This window comes from Sinocyclocheilus anshuiensis, unplaced genomic scaffold (genome assembly GCF_001515605.1).
Source record: "Sinocyclocheilus anshuiensis isolate Anshui unplaced genomic scaffold, SAMN03320099.WGS_v1.1 scaffold997, whole genome shotgun sequence".
NCBI classification, from domain to species: Eukaryota; Metazoa; Chordata; class Actinopteri; order Cypriniformes; family Cyprinidae; genus Sinocyclocheilus; species Sinocyclocheilus anshuiensis.
The window spans coordinates 2,549,006-2,567,822 of NW_015555715.1; the positions used below are offsets into that span (position 1 = coordinate 2,549,006).

General features: G+C 38.5%; 1 protein-coding gene across 1 annotated transcript in view; it reads left to right on the forward strand.

Annotated features, from left to right (window-relative positions):
- LOC107672304 (mothers against decapentaplegic homolog 6-like) overlaps positions 1-18,817 on the forward strand; it is a 36,048-nt gene that overhangs the window by 8,195 nt on the left and 9,036 nt on the right. The window contains exons 2-3 of the mRNA XM_016465444.1: positions 1,099-1,155; positions 2,373-2,450. Of these exons, the coding sequence (XP_016320930.1) occupies positions 1,099-1,155; positions 2,373-2,450 (135 nt within the window). The remainder of the gene's footprint in view (positions 1-1,098; positions 1,156-2,372; positions 2,451-18,817) is intronic.

An 18,817-nucleotide genomic window follows, 5' to 3' on the forward strand; every position in this document is an offset into this window, starting at 1 on the left:
GCTTGTTACTTATTGACACTATCCTTTTTCTGTTATTACTTATACTATGTTATGTATCTCTGTTTCCAGTACATAATTGTACCATGATATGCAACTGCAATCATGTCTATCCCCGGACTGGGCAAATGTCTACTGTCCACTTAATTTGATTAATTGATTGTGAAATGACTGTTTATAATTATTTGAATCGACTGTCTATTGTGTTACTGCTTTTGTACAGCGTCCTTGAGCTTGGGAAATATTAATATTAAACATTAATATTATTATTATTTTTCTTGCAACCCTCCCATACAAGCCACATTTGTGGAGAATTTGTGATATTGTTGTCACATGCACACAATGACCACTCTTTGTCATAAATTCCTGCAACTGCTTCAGAGTTGCTGTAGGCCACTTGGGAGACTCTTTGACCATTTTCCTCCTGGCTCTTTCATCCATCATAGACTTCACTGTGCTTCTAGGCACTGATAAAGCATTTGACATTTTTTTTTTGTATCCATCCCCTGACTTGTGCCTGTCCACAACTTTATCCCAGATATCTTTTGACAGTGCCTTGCCACCCACAGTTGATTGTTTGCTTCAGTTGCACTACCAAGGACTGAAATTCTCCAGGAAAGCTTTTTTCATGCTGAGCTAATCAAAATGACTACAGCTGATCACAGTTGAAAGTCAAATGGCTTTGTGTGCCATCGAGAAAGTGATTAGCTAAACCTGATTGAGTTTACAAGTCATTTAGGAGGGGGGTGATCCTTTTTCCAACTCAGTGATTCTGTTTTTTTTTTTTTTTCTGACATGTTGGTGTTATATCTTTCACTTGGATGTTATAAGTTGCACTGAGTAAATACAGCTGGATAAAACAAAAACTGTGTCCGTCTTCATTTCAGGCTGCAAAGCAACAAAATGTGAATATTTTAAAGGGGGTTGATTCTTTTCTATACCCACTGTACATATCGTCTACATTGTGTCTTGTCATTAATATATTGCTCTTTTTGTGAGCCACAGACCCAACCTAGTCAGTCCAGATTAAGCAATATATCTATATTTAATTTCCCCATGTTTTTCTATTCCAATTGTAATCATATTGCTGTTATATTTTAGAGTCACCCCCTCCTCCATACTCAAGACTTTCCCCCAGCGAAGAACATAAGCCACTGGGTAAGTTTTACATATCTACAGCTCTAATTGCTGAATAAATATGTATTTATTTAAGATGTCATTGTAAATGATAATGTACATGCACATTCTGAGGGAACAGATGATGAGAGATCATTTACTGACAAATGTAATAAAATAATCTGTGTAACAAAATAACCTGGCCAAAATAAGTCAGTGCCATCAGTTGTCACCCACTGGTTGAATCTCTGGCTTTACGGAGAGCCAAAGGGGAAGCAAAAAGTAGAACAACGTGAAGAATTTTAATGGTGGCAATTAGGCACAGTGACCAACTGAGAGCCAGTGGAGGCCGCAGCCAGTATCCGGCGGGCCCATTTTCAGCATGCCAATCTGGAGCCAGCCTAGGCTCGGCCCTTTCTGTTGTGAGGGTTGCTGGGGCCTGGCACTGGGCTGGGATATCCTCTCGGTACCATAGCTCAACATCGGACACATTGTTGACAGGAGGTGGGGTGGAGAGTGGGTACCATCTGGAACTGATGCTTTGGTGGTTTGCAGCTCAGCCTGATAACTCATTTATTTATTTCTTGGATTGGCTCAATACCAACATATCAGCTGTTGATACCAGTACCAATGAGATTTCTATGTAAAAATGTTATATACACTACCATTCAAAGTTTGGGGTCGGTAAGATTTATTTATTTAGAATGAAGTCTCTTATGCTCACCAAGGCTGCATTTATCTGATGCAAAAAAAGTAATATTATAAATATTATAACAATTTAAAATAACTGTTTATTCTTCTAAAAATATTTATTCTTTCCTTTGATGGCACTCCGGTCTTCAGTGGCATATGGTCCTTCAGAAATCAATGTAATTTTCTGATTTGGTGCTCAAGAAACATTTGAAAATTAAGATTGATGTGGAAACCATGATATTTCTTTTTTTCAGAATTTTTTAATGAATCAAAAGTTCACAAGAACAGCATTTATTTGAAATTGAAATCTTTTGTGACATTATAAATAAATAAAAGTATTAATTTCTTTTTTTTTTTTATTCTTACTGACCCCAAACTTTTGAATGGTAATGTAAGTATTTATATAATAGAAATATTAACAATTTAAATTAAAACTATGGCATGTTGCTTGGTAGCTGTACTTTCAACATTCCTAGTTGTATCATCAAATTAAAAATGAATTTAAAATGATTGTTGAAATTTCTAACTAACAAACTCTAACCAGATGACATCCTTTATCTCCTCAGATCTGTCAGATTCCACACTGTCTTACACTGAAACAGAGGCTGCCAGCTCGCCTAACATCACCCAAGGGGACTTCTCAGGTGAGTTTTCTTATTTTAAATATTTCTGCTCTGAAATGTTGAGTTGCTCTGTTTTAATTCCGTTTGTTTGGAATCTTCGTGTCAGCATGGCCTGTGATACCATTGTCAGACTTGTTGCTGTTATTTTCAGTCCCGGAGAGCTCATGTGGTAACATCTTTGTTCAAACAAAGGCTACGTGCCTGTGATGGTGACCTTGCACCAGATATTTACATTTTCCTCCCTTCTGCGAAAGAGAGCAGTGAGCATGCAGAGGGTGTTTTCCATTTTAGTTGTCATACAAATCTCAAAGTTTGGCAGGAATATTCCAGTGACATAGTTTTGCATACGTTTTAAGGGCCAGGAAGGGGTTAAGTGCTCTGTAAAAGTCTAAAATGCAAAGAAAACAGATAGGCATACCTTCCGCTGTCCTAAGTTCTGCGGGTTCCCATGGAGTGTGTTTGAATAAATGAGCAAACTTTGCAGGTAATTTGGTTTTTATGTTGTGCTTTGCTCCTCCTCATTAAAGGCCATTAGGATTGGAGAGAGTGCGGTGGAGATAAAGCTCTCATTGTGAGCCCAGCAGAGGTTCAGTGGGCCGTGTTGGCTGGCCATAGAGCCTGCCTCCCCTCCTCTGTTTTCTTTCAGAAATATTTGAGTGGGATCAAACTGTAATAAGATCCAAGCTCGCTGGGACACACACACACTCGAGCACACCGAGTCACGTTATACGTTTTGCACACAACGACGCGTATCGGAACACGCACACACAAACGCACATATCAGCCTTTACAGCTCTATCTTGACCGGAGTAGGCTTTTTTCCGTTGCTGTGAAAGGGCCACACAGAAAAAAGAGGAGAAACAGTCTTGTGTCATGGTTTGAGATGAAACACTCCCCTCTTATGGAATGAAATCAACATGCTTCTCTCATAAAACTGGAACCGCACTGTGCATGCGTAGGATCATGGCCGCAGAGACAGAAAGGCTAAGGCCTTGTTTTGCAGCGCTAGAAATAGCATTCAAAGAGAGCGGGTCAATCCGCCCCCTTTCCCAGAAGGAGCTACCTGAGCTTGTGGCTTCATGCACCCTGTCACCACCACTTCACAGGCTGGCGACACTCCTTGTGCAAACAAATGATGTTTCAAATGCTTGCTTAGATTTTTTTTCTCTGGATTGGGTTCGTGTGAACTATGACTTGCTTGTAAGTTCATAATCAGGCCTTTTTAGCCTGCATGCAGGATCGTTTTTAACTAGATATTTTTTATTATTGTCATATACTGACATGAAAGAAAAAAATATCACATATGGTACCATATTGGTTATCGGACAATTTTGTTCTGTTTTTAATGCATTTTATCAATATTGTTTTTTTTTTTTAAATATATTTAAATATGCATGCTCATGTCCCCTTTTTTACATTTAGATCGCTTTAAAAAAAAAAAATCTTTGGAAAATATATATTTTTTTTACGGCACATTATAATACTGTGATGGCTAAATTCAGTTGTACATTTAAAAACCATTTATTTTGCCGTCATCTACCACTCACTTAACATTTAAACATTTTAGTGACACTTTTCAATGTAATCTTTAGGAAATTAATATTAATTTTTCATACTATACATTATAAGTTTGTGATGCCTAAATTCACTTAGAATTTTATAAAATGAAAGAATTTTAATACAGTGTCTCCATACAAGGAAATCTTGCTAGTTAAGCATTCAAAACACATCATATGCAAGTCTCAGTACGGCTTATAATAATTTTGTGTGAAGCATTGCATTGACAGCTCTCCAAAATGTCTGTAGCTGAAATTGTTAAAATTCCATAGGTGACCCTCTCCAAATCACCAAACATAAGGTATGTAGATTTGGAGAGGGCCACCTATGGAATTTCATCCCTTTCCTTTATGCTACCTGTAAAGAAAGAAAGGAAACGGATCTAAAATCTAAAACCGTTCATACATATGGCCATCCGCCCACCCTGAGTCCCTTATCCCACCCCACCCACATGCAGGAACTAGTAAAGCTCTTGAAAGTGAGGCCGGGGGGCCAAATGTGGGAGGGGAGCAGATTGCAGCCCCCTGGACGAGTGTAACTCCTGTTCTGAACACTCATCCACTCTGTTTGACAATAGTAACAGAACACATCTCAATGAGTCTTATGAAAACTCCTTGCTGCCCAGGGGCGAGATTTTAGAGAATTTGGTGGCTTTGTTTGAAAGAAGTCTGTGGATGCTCGAGATCTGAGGCCATTTATGTAATAGATCTTTGATGTCTTGCTACCTCAATGAGTTTGTTTGAAGCACACTGCGTTAGGATTTTCAGCTCAAATCTTTTTTGAGTTTCTGTAAGCTTTTCTGCATGTATTTAGCATTTTTGCGAGTTTGTGCATGACTGTTTTTTTTGTACGCCCTGGAATCCGTCTGAATATTTGCATTTCTATGTGTTTGTGTTGGTGTCTGAGATGTCTGCGCTCCCGTGTTTGGGTACATCTCTGTCTGTTTGTGTTGTTTGTATCTGGATGTCTATAGTTTGGCATTTCACCCGCAGTTTCTTGTTTAAAAGCAAATGTGTTTGTCAGTTTATGTCTACACTGTGTCAGCGGTGTTCGCTATGTTTTCAAAGCATGGCCGTCGAAACATGTGGTCGTGATGTGCTACATGTGTGTCTGTAAAAACAGTGTGTGTGCACGTGTGGTTCCACTCACATTTTGTAGCTGTGACTGGGTTGTAATGCAGCCCACCTGTTTCCTCACTCCTTGTTGTGACCGTGTGGAGATCAGAATTATGTTCTTTGAAGTAGGTCTCATTGCTTCCTGTATAACTGTATGCCTGTGAGTTTGTGTTTGCTCTCTGTATTGGGGTTTTTACGATCTTTGGGTTCACAAGCCCCTGTATTGGGAGATGGTCTCCTCATCCTCTGATGCTCACTGAGAATGTCAGCATGATCATGAGGTTGGGCACAATTTTGTCATGATTCATGAGTTGTAATTTGAATTGAATATCTATATGTAACTTAAATTTCCTATTTGCTAGTAATTCAGCAGTTGAATTCAAATTTAAAGATCTCAGTTGGATTCTGAATGAAGCACATCCCTGCTGCAGAGCAGTAGAATTGTTTTTCCAGTGATTATTAGTCTTTATGATGAGGGATCTGACAGATGTGGAGTGGAAGGCTGGCAGGGCTGCAGAAAACAGTGGCTGTTTATAAATCATTCTCTGACCAGCCATAGATGTGCTACAGCTGAGAGATGCACCCTAATAAGCCCCCTGGAATTTGTCACCATATGAGGAAAAGGAAGCAAATCCAATGTGTTTTCATGTGTGTGCGTTCTTACACTGAGATGTCACAATCACAGTGAGAACTTACTGTAGTTGTGTCATCGCTGTGAGAGAGACTCCACGTCCCACTGAGGAACCCTGTGGTGCCATTGTGTTTTGTATGTTGTGTTTATTTTTCCTTGAGAATGTAGGAAAGGCGGTCAGATGGCTGTGCGGGTAAGTTCATCGAGTGCTGTTGTGGCCCGAGGAGGAGGAAAGGCTCAGTCAGGTATAGAGGAATGGTTTGGTGATCTGTAATTTTACTCTGGGTTCACTCCTGGTGCTTTGTGATATTTACACTGCCCTCTCTGTTTTTGGAGAGTAGACCACAGCCAGGCTGGCATCCCTATGTGTGGCCTATCTGTGCTGTATGTCTAAAAAATGGAAATCAGTGACCGTCTCATTCAGCTGTACTGGACTTTACCAAACTGATCAGCATTGTGACTGTAAACCGAATCCCCTTTTCCATCAACAGAGTGTTAGTGTTGGTAACTGGTGTTGGTGTCCAATCTGGATCTATTCGGGCTCCGCTTAGCCCATTAAACCCCTTAAACATCAGAAGCCAGGGTGTGGGATAATGTCTCTAATGTCTACAGTTTACAATTTAAGAACAACTAAAAACACAAATTTGATGGTGAAAAACTAGATCAATCCCATTATTATCTGAATATGTGGCAAGCTCATTCACTGGACTAAATCCAAGACATTTATTTTTCCCCATTTTAAATAATTTAAATAATTAGTATGTTAATTGAAATATGAAATCTTTATATATTTTATATATTTAAACAATTAATAAACAAACACTACAATGTGCTATATTGGTTTGTGAGTTGGTTATGTAAAAACACATTCAGTTATCATTGATTATCAAGCGTAGCGTTAGTTCTGGCAGGTCACATTAGTCAAGCTCGCATCAGCTGACCTTCAGCTGATCCCCATCTACCTATGGGACTACGACACCTATCTAAGCATTCATATATAAGGTCCCTCAGTATTATCAGCAGTTTTTGCATTGCTCAATAGCTAATTACCCTCCTCCATCCCCAACTCCTCCTCTGTCAGTCGGGATTCAGCCTTCTGATTCTCCTTGAATCAGACTAATTCTAAAATGTGTACATAAAATGATTGAACTTTAACAATATCTGCAATACATTTATGTTAGTTCTGTTCTGTTTACCCTGGGGGGTTATTGCTGCTCTCCCTGCTCTCATCCATGCTAGGCTGCCCAGAACAGAACCATACCCCCAATCCAAACTGTATGCTAATTGTCAATCATCTTTGACGATAGTGGTCCTGACAGAACTCAGCTGAACGCCAATGTGGGCAAATTCAGAGATCTACCGATCTACACAGTTTCAATGGAAAAAGGGTATGCGTCATGAAGTATGAAAGGTGCTGAATCCGAACTGATCTAAACAGGTAGCATCGCTTGCACAAGGAGCCACTGGTTGATCCCAGTATTGATAGTACAGCTTCTTGTCTTTGTTTTCATAAAACTGCCGTCTTACAGGCCAGTGTTTTGTTTTGACTGATAGTCTGACACATGCATAATCACATACTCTCCCTATCAGAAAATCACAAACAGACATTTTTTGTTTTTTTGATAAACTGACAGCAGTACACATATGCCAGTCTGTCTAGGTCTGATCTGACCTAATTTCTACAGTGCATGAAAAGGGCATCTGGTCGGCCAACAATTAAACCAAGTAATCGAAGCATGTGACGGCGTGCTGATTACCACTGATTTGATTGCATCCATAGATTTTGAACAGCCTTAAAAAGGCATGTGATGTCTTCCCCTCGATTTATTTGCTGGCTCGCACACGCCTGAAATATCTAGACTGAGTTTCAAATTATTTTCGTTGTCAATTCTTAAATCTTCATTATAGTTTTGTCATCTTTTATTTACCCTCATGTCATGCCAAAAAAGTATGACTTAGAAGAAAAAAACAAAAAGAGAAATTTGAAAGAATGTTTATGCTGATCTTTTCTATACAATGAGAACAAGTAGTGACCAGGAACAGTCAAGCTTCAAAAAAAGCATCATGGCATCATAAAAAATTGCCAAAAAATGATGCTCTATATTCTGTACTCTGAAGCCAAACGATTACTTTTTTTTCTTTTTTTTTGTTTTGCACTTCTGCATGTTCAAACCAGTATTGTCATTACTTAAACTTAAACTAAACCAAAATTAGAAATGCTGCCTTAGCAACTGAATGAAAAATGTTTAGGTTGAAATACAAAAAAAAATCTTTAGAAATATATAAAAAATAATAATAATTCTGAATTCCTAAAAATGCAACTAAAATGAACATGAAAATATAAAAGATAATTCAAAACATTAATAACTGTAATAGTATCTAAATTATATTAGAATAACATTGATTCAAACTTCCCATCATGTTCATGACATGAGGATGAATAAATGATAAACTTTTCCTTTAAACCAGTGATCATGAGAAAGATCATAGACATTTGGTATTATGTACGCAATGTGAGGACTTTAACTACACTGTATTTTGTCCGTCACTGAGGTAAACTAGGATCATGGGAGTGACATCAGCTGTATTACGGCATGTACAGCACAACTACGAATGATGAGTTATATAACTTTAAGACTCTAAACAGCTCTGCATTGGGACGGCTTCAATTTGAGCTATTCTTTTCCACTCTCTTTCCTAAAAACCCATGCCAGTCCATATTACAGAAAGACAGAACAGTCCCACACACGCACACGCTGTTCTGTCTCTGTAACGGTGTTACTATGCCAGTGAAAAATGAGCCACAGTGGTGTGGACAGTGCAGGGGCTACCCATTTGCCCTCCCCCTCATATTCCTTCACCTCAGTGAGCCTCAGTATCTATCCCTCTCTCGCTCTTTCCCTCCTTTTATCTTTTTTCTCCCTCTCCCTTATTCCCGTTGCTTGGCACGGGGCCTCAGGTTTCCACCGCAGCCCCAGAGCCTGCCCACACTCCCCCAGGGCCCCAAGTGCTCCAGGATACGGGATGTGGAAATAATGTGACTGGAGTACTTCCACCCTGCCTCCAGAAAATCAGGTTCTGCGGATTGTTTATTTGAGGGGAAGGAGGCCTCAGCCAAACATCCTGTTTTAAAAAGCTTGCCTGGGTTTTGTAGCACAGGGGCTGCTCAACTACCCCTTTGACGGCAGGGGGAAGCTGAAGAATGTTGAAGAGAAGCCCAGTGGCCTGGAGGTGATGGGTTAGGATGTGCATTTATATATGTTTGTGAGACTACATGTATCTGTGTTGCATTCATTTGATTTCAAGTTGAGTTCATGTTTTTTATTTTGACGGAGAGATGCACAGCATGTAAATATAACACAGGCAGTACCGTGCCGTCATGGCTATACCATACAGCTTTCCTTGAGCGTGTGTTCCTGTCCTGAATGACTGACTTCCTCTTCCCCTTACATAACACACATAAACAAGGCAAACAAATGCTCATCAGCCAATAGCAGATGGCTGAATTAGTCGCCCACCTATATTGTATGTCACAATAGATTCAGAAAAAGATACAGTATGCATATTTGTTTATGTCTCGCTGAGACTGTATCAAGTTTTTGTTTTTGTCAGTAGGTTTATTTGTGTGAGTGCAGACAGCTTGGCCTTCTCAGTGAGGAATTGGACTTGGATTTTAGGGATATTAGATTCCATTTCATTTTTTCTCACCACATTGTTTGACCGATGTAAATATTTCAAGATGTGAAGCATTTTGGAAAAGCAGAGATTTTGTTTCTCCAAAGACTGTATTTGCTGTATTGTGTGATATCAGTCACGTATTTCACAAAATCAATATGAAGAATGACTGCTTGAGTCACTATTGGCAGTATGATAAGAGCTCTTTCTTTTGAGTGTGACTTTAATTTCAGCCAGGCATATTCTTTTAGTCCAATGTGAGTTTAGACCTAGGCATCGACTGAAAGCACCAAAATGCTGTCACAGTTTATTTAATTTTATTTTATTTTATTTGCCATGCTTACACTGTGACATAAAGCATGCTTATTTATCATCCAATATATGATCAATGTGTCTGTCCATTTCAAAAGAGAGTAGAGTTTGTGAAAAAATGCAGACCATTTGTACAGGTAATCATTTCCTCACTGAGCCCACCCCCACCAGTAATGAGTGAGTTATTGAGTCCTGCAATGTGCTCTGGGAAGGCTGGGGCAGCCCATCTCTCTTCTCCCTCCACCCTGCATGCCGCTGCGCCTGCCTGCCTCCTCCAATAGAGCCATTCATTCAGTCCGGGCCACGGGGTTAGGGAAACAAATAAAGAGGCAGCCATGCCATTAAAAATGTATGGAATGTCCAACTGTTAGTTTAGTGTTTTAGCAAGCCTTCTCTCAAGGCTGCGGAAGGGGGAACAATACTCAAACCATCACCGTAAAAACTTTTGCTTTTGGTCTCAACTGGCCTGTGCCCAGAGTGTAGCCGGCAAAAAAGGTGACAGTAGATGCAAAAGCCGTTTTTATTTTCCAACCAGTTTAGGTTCCCCGGTAATAATAAATTCCTGCGCCTTGCACCGGGATGGACAAGCGGTGATTTAGGCCTGTGGTTTGATTGCCTAGCTAAAATAAAGTGAAGAATGTTTTCCCCCTTCCTCCCCAGAGGAACATTGACAGTTGTGTAGGGACCTATGGCAGTCAGTATTTTTAAAACTGGGAGAGCTGACGCATTCCTCTGGCCTGCAGAATGCACTGTGTGGATTAACTGCAGGGGCCCATGGAGTCCGACATCCTCACGTTAACCTTCATTAAGAGAGAGACACAGAGTGTGCATGGAGAAATGGACAAAATGTGTGGGGCATAATGGAGCACTATTCTTTAAATGTTTAGTTCACTCAGATTTACTCACCATCATTCTTTCTTTGTGACTTATTCCTGATGAATTATCAGGAATTATTCCTTTCAGTTTTGTGTACATCTTCTAGGTGTGAGTAATTTTCTGACATAATGTTATTCCCACACTGGATACATTTGTCGCAAAGCATTTTTTTTTTACTATTTAATGTGTAATTTCTCAGTTTTGTTTCTTCCTTTTTTTCTTTCTTTCTTTCTTTCTTTCCACAAGTTTGGCCAAGCAGTGATGATGTTCTCTTGTTTTTAGAAACGGGTGCCACAATCAAAGGGGTTGAAGGCAGTGCACACTTGTCAGGCTAACTCATATTGGCACTGGCAAATTTTCTGATTTTTCCAGAACACTGTAAGGAGAGTTGTTTTTTCCCTCTTGTGTTTGCTGCTCAAAATGATGGAAATATTATTCAGAATAACCGGGCAGGATACGCATGCCAGTCAGAGGGAGCTGAGCTCACAAAATTATACTCTCAAAGAAGTTAAACGCCTCTGATCTAGAATTTTTTTTCTTATATATACAGTATAAGATCTTTCATTTAATATAGTATATATTTAATGTTACAATTATTTATTTTTACTATATATATATATATATATATACAGTATATATATATATATATACTGTATATAAAATGTGTATTTTTTTTTTTAAATAAACATACATTGCAAAAATGTTTTCTCAATTCAGTTGCCATTGGCAGATGTGACATCTAATTAATTTTTGACTCTTACATTCTTACAAAATATTTCACCAAGTAGTACCCAGGTATTGCAAAATAGTCAACTTATTCTAGTGACTAAAGAAGAAGCTGTCTGTTTTTCTTAACATTTAAGAGTCCTTGATCCTCACGCTAATGACTGCAAAACAGATAAGGAAAGAGAGATAGAGATATAGCAAGAGAGACAGGCCTGGCGATCAAACTGCAATCACTCACTCTTTCACTCACTTAGCCACAGCACATTCTCTGATGTGATTAGTGGTATGACGAAGCACACTGTACCTGTTTTAGTTTGCCCTGTTGGTCAATCTAAACGTGGAACAAAAGACTCCCTCAGAGACACAAAACGGGATTTGTAAGCACCGGAGAGCAAGAGGAACACTAAGTTGATCTGCACTAACTGGATGCATTTGCTCTGTGTCCAGAGTTTGGTCTCTCTTTCTAAATGCAATTACAGCCCTCAATGGGGAGTTCATGCCATACCTCAGTGGCCCTTATTGAGGACTTGGAAAACCCACAGCAAACAAGCCTATTCACTTCTGCTTATTGTGGGGTATTTCATGGATTTTAGTGGTATTTTGAGGTAAATATGTCTGGGGGGAGTGTCTATTAAAGTATATGGTACTGGTGTGCCTCAAGGTTATGTCAATGGTTCTTGGCTATTTCAGTCTTTCTGTGTCTTTGTCTCTTTCCTACCTAACAAGCTGTTCTAAAGTAAGCCTTTTAAATCTGGGTAAATTTGTTTTAGATAGATAATTATATGTGAATAATTTTCATTTAGATGATATTTGATACATTAATCAATATTTTTGTTTTTGTGTTTTTAACAGCCACTGTTATGAAGTAAAATCAAAGTATATAATGTGAATTCTAATAAAAATAGTTTTTCAAATAAAAAGTAAGGCAGGAATGACTGTAATTAAATCATTTAAATTTTATTTATATGCACTTATGCAACAGCACATAGTGATAAACACCAGTACTCATTTAATATTTGTAAAACTCGTAATACCTTTAGGTAACTTACATTAAAACCTGTTAATTTAATATTGCTGTATATATCGCGAAGCCCTAGAGCATTAAACTGTCCTTTCATCTATGTTGACAGATTTGATACCTCACAAAGTATTAGAAGTGCTTGCTTGTGCATTTTTACACAAGAACATAAACAATTTGCTTTGTTTTAGAAAGCAGCTGTGTAGCTACCCAGCACTTGCATGACTTCAAGCTTTTGTGACTGAAACAGAAGGCGAAGACATGGCTGTCAGGATGCATTCACTTGAGTGTTTATGATCCATTGGGCCGATCAATAGCATGCCATCATCTGAGCTGAGTATGTGTCCATCACCTTGCAGATGAGCTGTATCCAAATACACAGCTTTCGCCTTAAATTAACCTGAGATCAAGAACAGTCTCAACCGCTGGCCTGGCTCCCTGCTCTGAAACTGTACCTGCTGTGTAACATTGAGCTACCAGAGCCCATTTCCGATTAATTTAAGTCTAATATCTTTTATGACAGCAATATTTGCGGCGATCAAAGTCTGGATTTCTGATAAGTTACACTTTACAGATCATAATCGTTTGAATAATAGATGTCCCTGTTTTTGTATCTCTATTCCTTGAATAACAATAAGGATGGCGCTGGAAGCGGAGGAAAAGAGTTTTGCGAAAATTTGACTGTCATTTGCCCTATTGGACCACTGCTGGTTGTCAGTATGTTATATGTTCATTGATCATGCATGTGTCTTGCAACATACTCATTTGGTTGTCTCTATTGAACATTGTTGTGAATTCTGCTGTTTTAAATATGTCTCCAAATACATGTCAAAATTGTGAGACTGACTTGTGATCAAATCATAAATAATTGTATGCTGGTGTTTTTCAGCAAAATTGGGATTGGTTTTAACTCTCATGGAATTACATTAGAGTGGTATCATTTTGAGCTACTGTTGCAAAAAAAAAAAAGTAAAAGTAATTTTAAATCGTTGTAATTAGTTTTTTATGCAGTTATGAATTATAAAAATATATATTTTCACATAAACACACATACAAATATAAGAAATATTTAGTTATTTATTTATTGTGGTTGATCCAGTGAAAATATAGGCAGAGTAGTTTGTATTGTTTGAAATAGTTGATTTTTACAGAGTGGTGTAACTTAGTAATTAAATTTCTACGATTTTAACTCCAAGATTTTGGAATGTCCCTGTAATAAGTGTACTGTAATTTGCTTTGGATAAAAGTGTTGACTAAATGACAGATTAGTACTTAGTGAAAGGGTTTCATAGTTCATCCGATCTTTATGGCATAAGTAATGGATATTTTCATGACTTCTTAAATACTGTGCAGAATCACCTTTAATCTGCTATTTGCACCTTGAAAGTGCTAAACATTCACACTCAAACACGAACCAATATTCTATCCCACATTCCCATATAGAAGCAGCAACAGTGTGATGTTGCGAGCAAGCAGTAGATGGTCTGTATTTCTGGGAGTATGTCCTTCACACTGGCCCGTCTGTTCTCATGGTAAAGGAATTCAGTTTGGATCCCCCAGTCCTTCTGGCTAAGTCTCACCTGTGGAGATCAGTACACAGATCTGTGGGTCTTCGCACCATTTGACTCAGCTGTGGAAATCACGGCAGAAGCCCAGCGATCTGACCTGGGGAGACCGCATACTCGTTCATTTGTTGGGCAGATGGCCCATGTGTTGAAATGTCAACACTAGTGAGTGTTAAGGAATCCTGAGAGGCAGGGCAGCAGCGGTCGACTAGCTAAGCTGTGCTTTATATGGGTCCGAGGTGTGAATCTTACGCACATTTGACCAAGTCATCATTAACACTATAGAGCCATAGTGAAGGGATTAAGATGCACGCTTGCCATTTGCAGTGCAATCGGCATGCACTCTGTAAATTTAGGCTGTGAATTCTGTTTATCTGCATTTTTATAAAAGATTGCATAACCCCTTTTTGGGTTAAATATAGAGGTGCACAAGTTTTTGAATAATGAATATAATTGTGGTTGCTGCAATGAACTAATTATGAAAAATTATGTTTCATTTATGTTCAGCATTTCATTTATGTCTAGTCCTGTTGTGTCACAGTTGTTTATTTGCAGTGTGTTTTTTTGGAGTTGAGCGTTGCAACATATTACAGATGAAAATATATAATTGTGTGTGTGTGTACAAACATACATACATAGGCCTATACATGCATACATATTACATATATATATATATATATATATATATATATATATATATATATATGACATATATATATTATATATATATATATATATTAGCCATATTCATATTTTTATGTTAGCCAGTCGGCTTTGGTTATGTCTCAGGCATGAACGATGATTTGCTTCTTGGCTTCTTATTCTAAAAAACATTAAATTGGGCTAAAACTGATATAGTGCAGTAAGCATTTCTGTTTTCCTGAAAGAAAGAAGACTGTATTTTAAATATGTATATCTGCTAAAAGTGAAATTAACACTAGCATATAGATGACTTTAAAGCAGCCAGAAAACTGTCATGTTTTCCTGGTGTCGTTAATCCAATAGTTCCCTCTTACAGAAATGGAATAGAGAGTTATTCTCTCAGCATGACTGCATTGCTTTCACTTTTGCTGCCTTAATAGCCCAGCAATGGAAATAAGGAGCCTGAGAAAACTGTAAAAACTCTAAAATTAATGAAGTGAAGGGAAGAAAATGAGAGCGGGTCAAAGAGAAAGAAACCTATCTGTGTGAGAGTGCTGCCCCAGCTAGTGCGTCTGGCTGATAAAGCAGTCTTTGATGGCAGAGATAGTACAGACGCCAACCTAAATGTGGCCCGTTAGTGTGTTGTAAGTCGCCCTGTAGTGATAGTTGTCTAAAAAATCAGAGCTGTACCAAAGAGAGGCCGGAGGGAGGGAAGTACGGCGGTATTGTTTATGTTTCACTTTTTCCCCCGGTCCAGGCAACCGTAATTCCAGCTTCTCTCTCTGACCCCAGTGAGAAGAAGAATGCCCAAGCCTGTCAAGAGTGGCATCAAAAGATGAATTCTGTCCACCATAAAACTTCACTGTGCTCTCTCGTTCTGTTTCTCCTGCTCACATAAACACCCTCTGTCTTTCTCCCCCTCCGCCTGTCAGCACAGTGGTACAGTCTAATAGCTGGAGGGAATCTAATCCTTGGCACAGGATAAGAGACTCAGACTCCCTCTCTCTCTCTCTCTCTCTCTCTCTCTCTCTCTCGTGCGCATGCGTGAGCGTTTGCTGAGTGAGTCTGGAGAGTGCGTGTGGTGGTGAGTTTGAGTTGTGTTGAGCGTGAGTGCAATTTTGTGCTTTTCCTTTTCCATCTTTTTTTCTTCTCTGTGTTTAGCTTAGTTTTGTTTGTTTGTTTAGTGTTAAGGATAGTTTTGTTGGTGTGTTGATCCGGGCCGCGTGCTACCTGTATTCGGTGAAGCATGGCGGCCCCGGTTTCAGGGGTTTTGAGTACACTCACGCGGCGTCATGCAGTGAAGGTGGCGTCTGCGGTGAGCGTGGAGAAGTGTTGTATGGCTATAGGAGAAGCTGTGGGCCATGAGTGCATTTTGTCGGCATCAAAAATGAATAATGCAAATGTCATATTTCTAAAAACAGTAGACAAAGCTAATGAGTTAGTCGAGCAGGGGATTACTATTGATGGTTTATTTACACCTGTTCTCCCTCTGTCAATGCCATCTAAAAAAGTAACGTTGTCTAATGTTCTTAGCACAGAGTTTTTAGCACAGTCCCTCTCCCGTCACGGCAAGTTGGTTTCTCCAATCAAAAAGATCCCGATTGGAAGTGATTCTCTTTTGTTGAGACATGTTGTTTCGTTTAGACGTTTTGTGTATATGATTGTAAAAGACGACGCTGAGCTGGATCTCACGTTTAAATTTCGCATCGATGATTTTGACTATGTTGTATTCGCAACAACAGGAAAAATGAAGTGCTTTGGTTGCTCTAAAGTGGGACATTTAGTCCGTGATTGTACTGAAAAAAAAAAGAAACGTCAGTAATCGAACAAAATGTGGATGACGCAACTGTTTCACCCGCGACAAGTCAACCCATGGTCCGTGCAGAGCAGGCCACAGAGGATCGGACCGAGATTGAGCAGATCGGAACAGCGCGCTGAGCCTGAGCCAGTTGCGGCAGAGCTGGTTAACCAGAGTCAATCTGAGATTTTTGACGATGATAGACCCGCGGGTTCTATGGTATACGTGGTCTCATACTCGTGACAATTTTCTACCTTTAGCTAGGTTGGATAGGTTTTACAGTTTTAAACATCAATGTGTTATTTTTATGGAGCAAGCTATTCATCCAGACCAGAGCTATTGCATGCCTGGTAGGTCCATTTTTGATAATATTTCTTTAGTGCGTGATATTCTGGATGTCTCCCAAGTTGTTTAATTTAAATTGTGCCTTGATCTCTTTAGATCAGGAGAAAGCTTTTGATCGTGTTGAACATGATTATCTTTGGAAAACTTTAGCAGCTTTTGGATTCTGCCCAGATTTTGTAGAACTGATTAAGATGCTGTATACTGATGTTGATAGTGTATGGAGTGTTCTAGACTAAAGTCCTTATTTTCTGTCTTAGGAAATCTTTTTGACTGTTTTGATGAAATATTTTCCAAGGAAACGTTTATTTTGGGTATCAAGTATGTGCAGAAGAGACGTGTTGATTGTCAGTTACTGAATTTTATTTTGGGTCAAGCTAAGCTGGCCATTTACTCAAGTAGGAAAAATAGGATCGAACAGAAACCTGGACAAAATGTTACTGTCTTGTTTTCAACTCTTGTAAAGTCTAGAGTGCTGATTGATTTTAATTTCTACAAGTCTATGGATGATCTTATGTCTTTTGAACTAAAATGGTGTAGCAAAGCAGTTTTGTGTTCCGTGTTTGAAGATGAGTTAATTTTCACAAATTTCCTGTAATTTTCTATTTTTCTATGTGATGATTTATATTTTGTAAACTGTGTTTTTGTGAATTTGTAATAAAGAGCATTTAAATTCAAATTCTCTCTCTTTCTCTTTCTCTTTCTCTGTCTCTTTCTCTATTTCTTTGTCTTTGTCTTTCTCTCTCTCTCTCTCGCTCTCTCTCGCTCGCTCTCGCTCTCGCTCTCGCGCTCTCTCTCTCTCGCTCGCTCGCTCTCTCTCGCTCTCTCTCTGGTTAAAGGGTTTGGCAGGAGTGCTGTAGAGGAATGAGTTCATCTTTTCAGAATTCCCTGGATTAGGGAACAGATGACAAGCTGCTGTTTTTCCTCTTGCTCTGGATCTGCCCAGAGCTCTATGGACGTGTGTTTACCCCGAGGCGGTTCTTTTCTTGCCTTTTCTCCTCCCTGCATGGTGCTTTTAAAAGCATTAGTGGTTAATAACATAGCATCGCCACTGAAATCAACTCCCTTTTGTGTACTCAGAGTTAATTACCAAAATGATTTTTTTGTGTGTGTGAGAGCAGATCCTCCAAATCTCTTTTTTTTTTTTAGTCTTTTTCTTTTAGTCGCTCCACCTTACATGAAGTCTCGCTCCTGTGCATCTGCAAAAATGTAACTCGAGACGTTGTTTGAAATGCAATATGATGTACAATGTGGTCCACATTTTTTCATGCATAATTAATTTTATACCATTCCTGTTGTCTTTGCTTATAATGCACGGCCTAAACACAATGGGGTAAATACACGAAACAGTTTAACGCGCTTTATTTCTTGTTCACTAAGCACCTGTAATATAGTTTAAACAGGTGCACATTTAATGATTTAATATACTTATAATTTTAGTGTACTTTTTATGTTTTTGAAAAGAAGTATCTTATTCTCGCCAAGGCTGTATTTATTTGATAAAAAATCTGTAAAAAACAGTAATATTGTGAAATAATATTGCAATATAAAAGAACTATTTTTTGTTAATATATTTTGAAATGTCATTTATTCCCTTGATGGCAAAGCTGCATTTTCAGCAGCCATTCCTCCAGTCTTCAGTGTCACATGAACCTTCAGAAATCATTCTAATCTCAAGAAACCTTTCTGATTATTATCAATGTTTAAAACAGTTGGGCTGCTTACTATTTTTATTTTCAGCTTTTTTTTTATAGATTTTTTAACAATATAAATAACTTTACTGTCACTTTTGATCAATTAAATGCATCCTTGTGGAATAAAAGTTTCTGAAAAGTATTCGTTTCTGTAATATAACAAAAAATATCCTTAATAAATTGACCCCAAACTTGAAACAAAATAGGCCCATAACTTTGCAAATTAAATGTTTTTCATCTAATTTTTGTAAATATATTTTAAAATGTCTGCCGTCAATCCAAAACTAGCTTTGAACACTGTGAGGTACAGGATTTAAAAATAGGAACTATATTAAACTATATTTCGCCACATTTAAAGCATTGTAAACAGGGATTGAAATTAACTTTTTCACTCACCAGCCAATTTGGCTACTAAATTTTTAAGTTACCGGCCATTC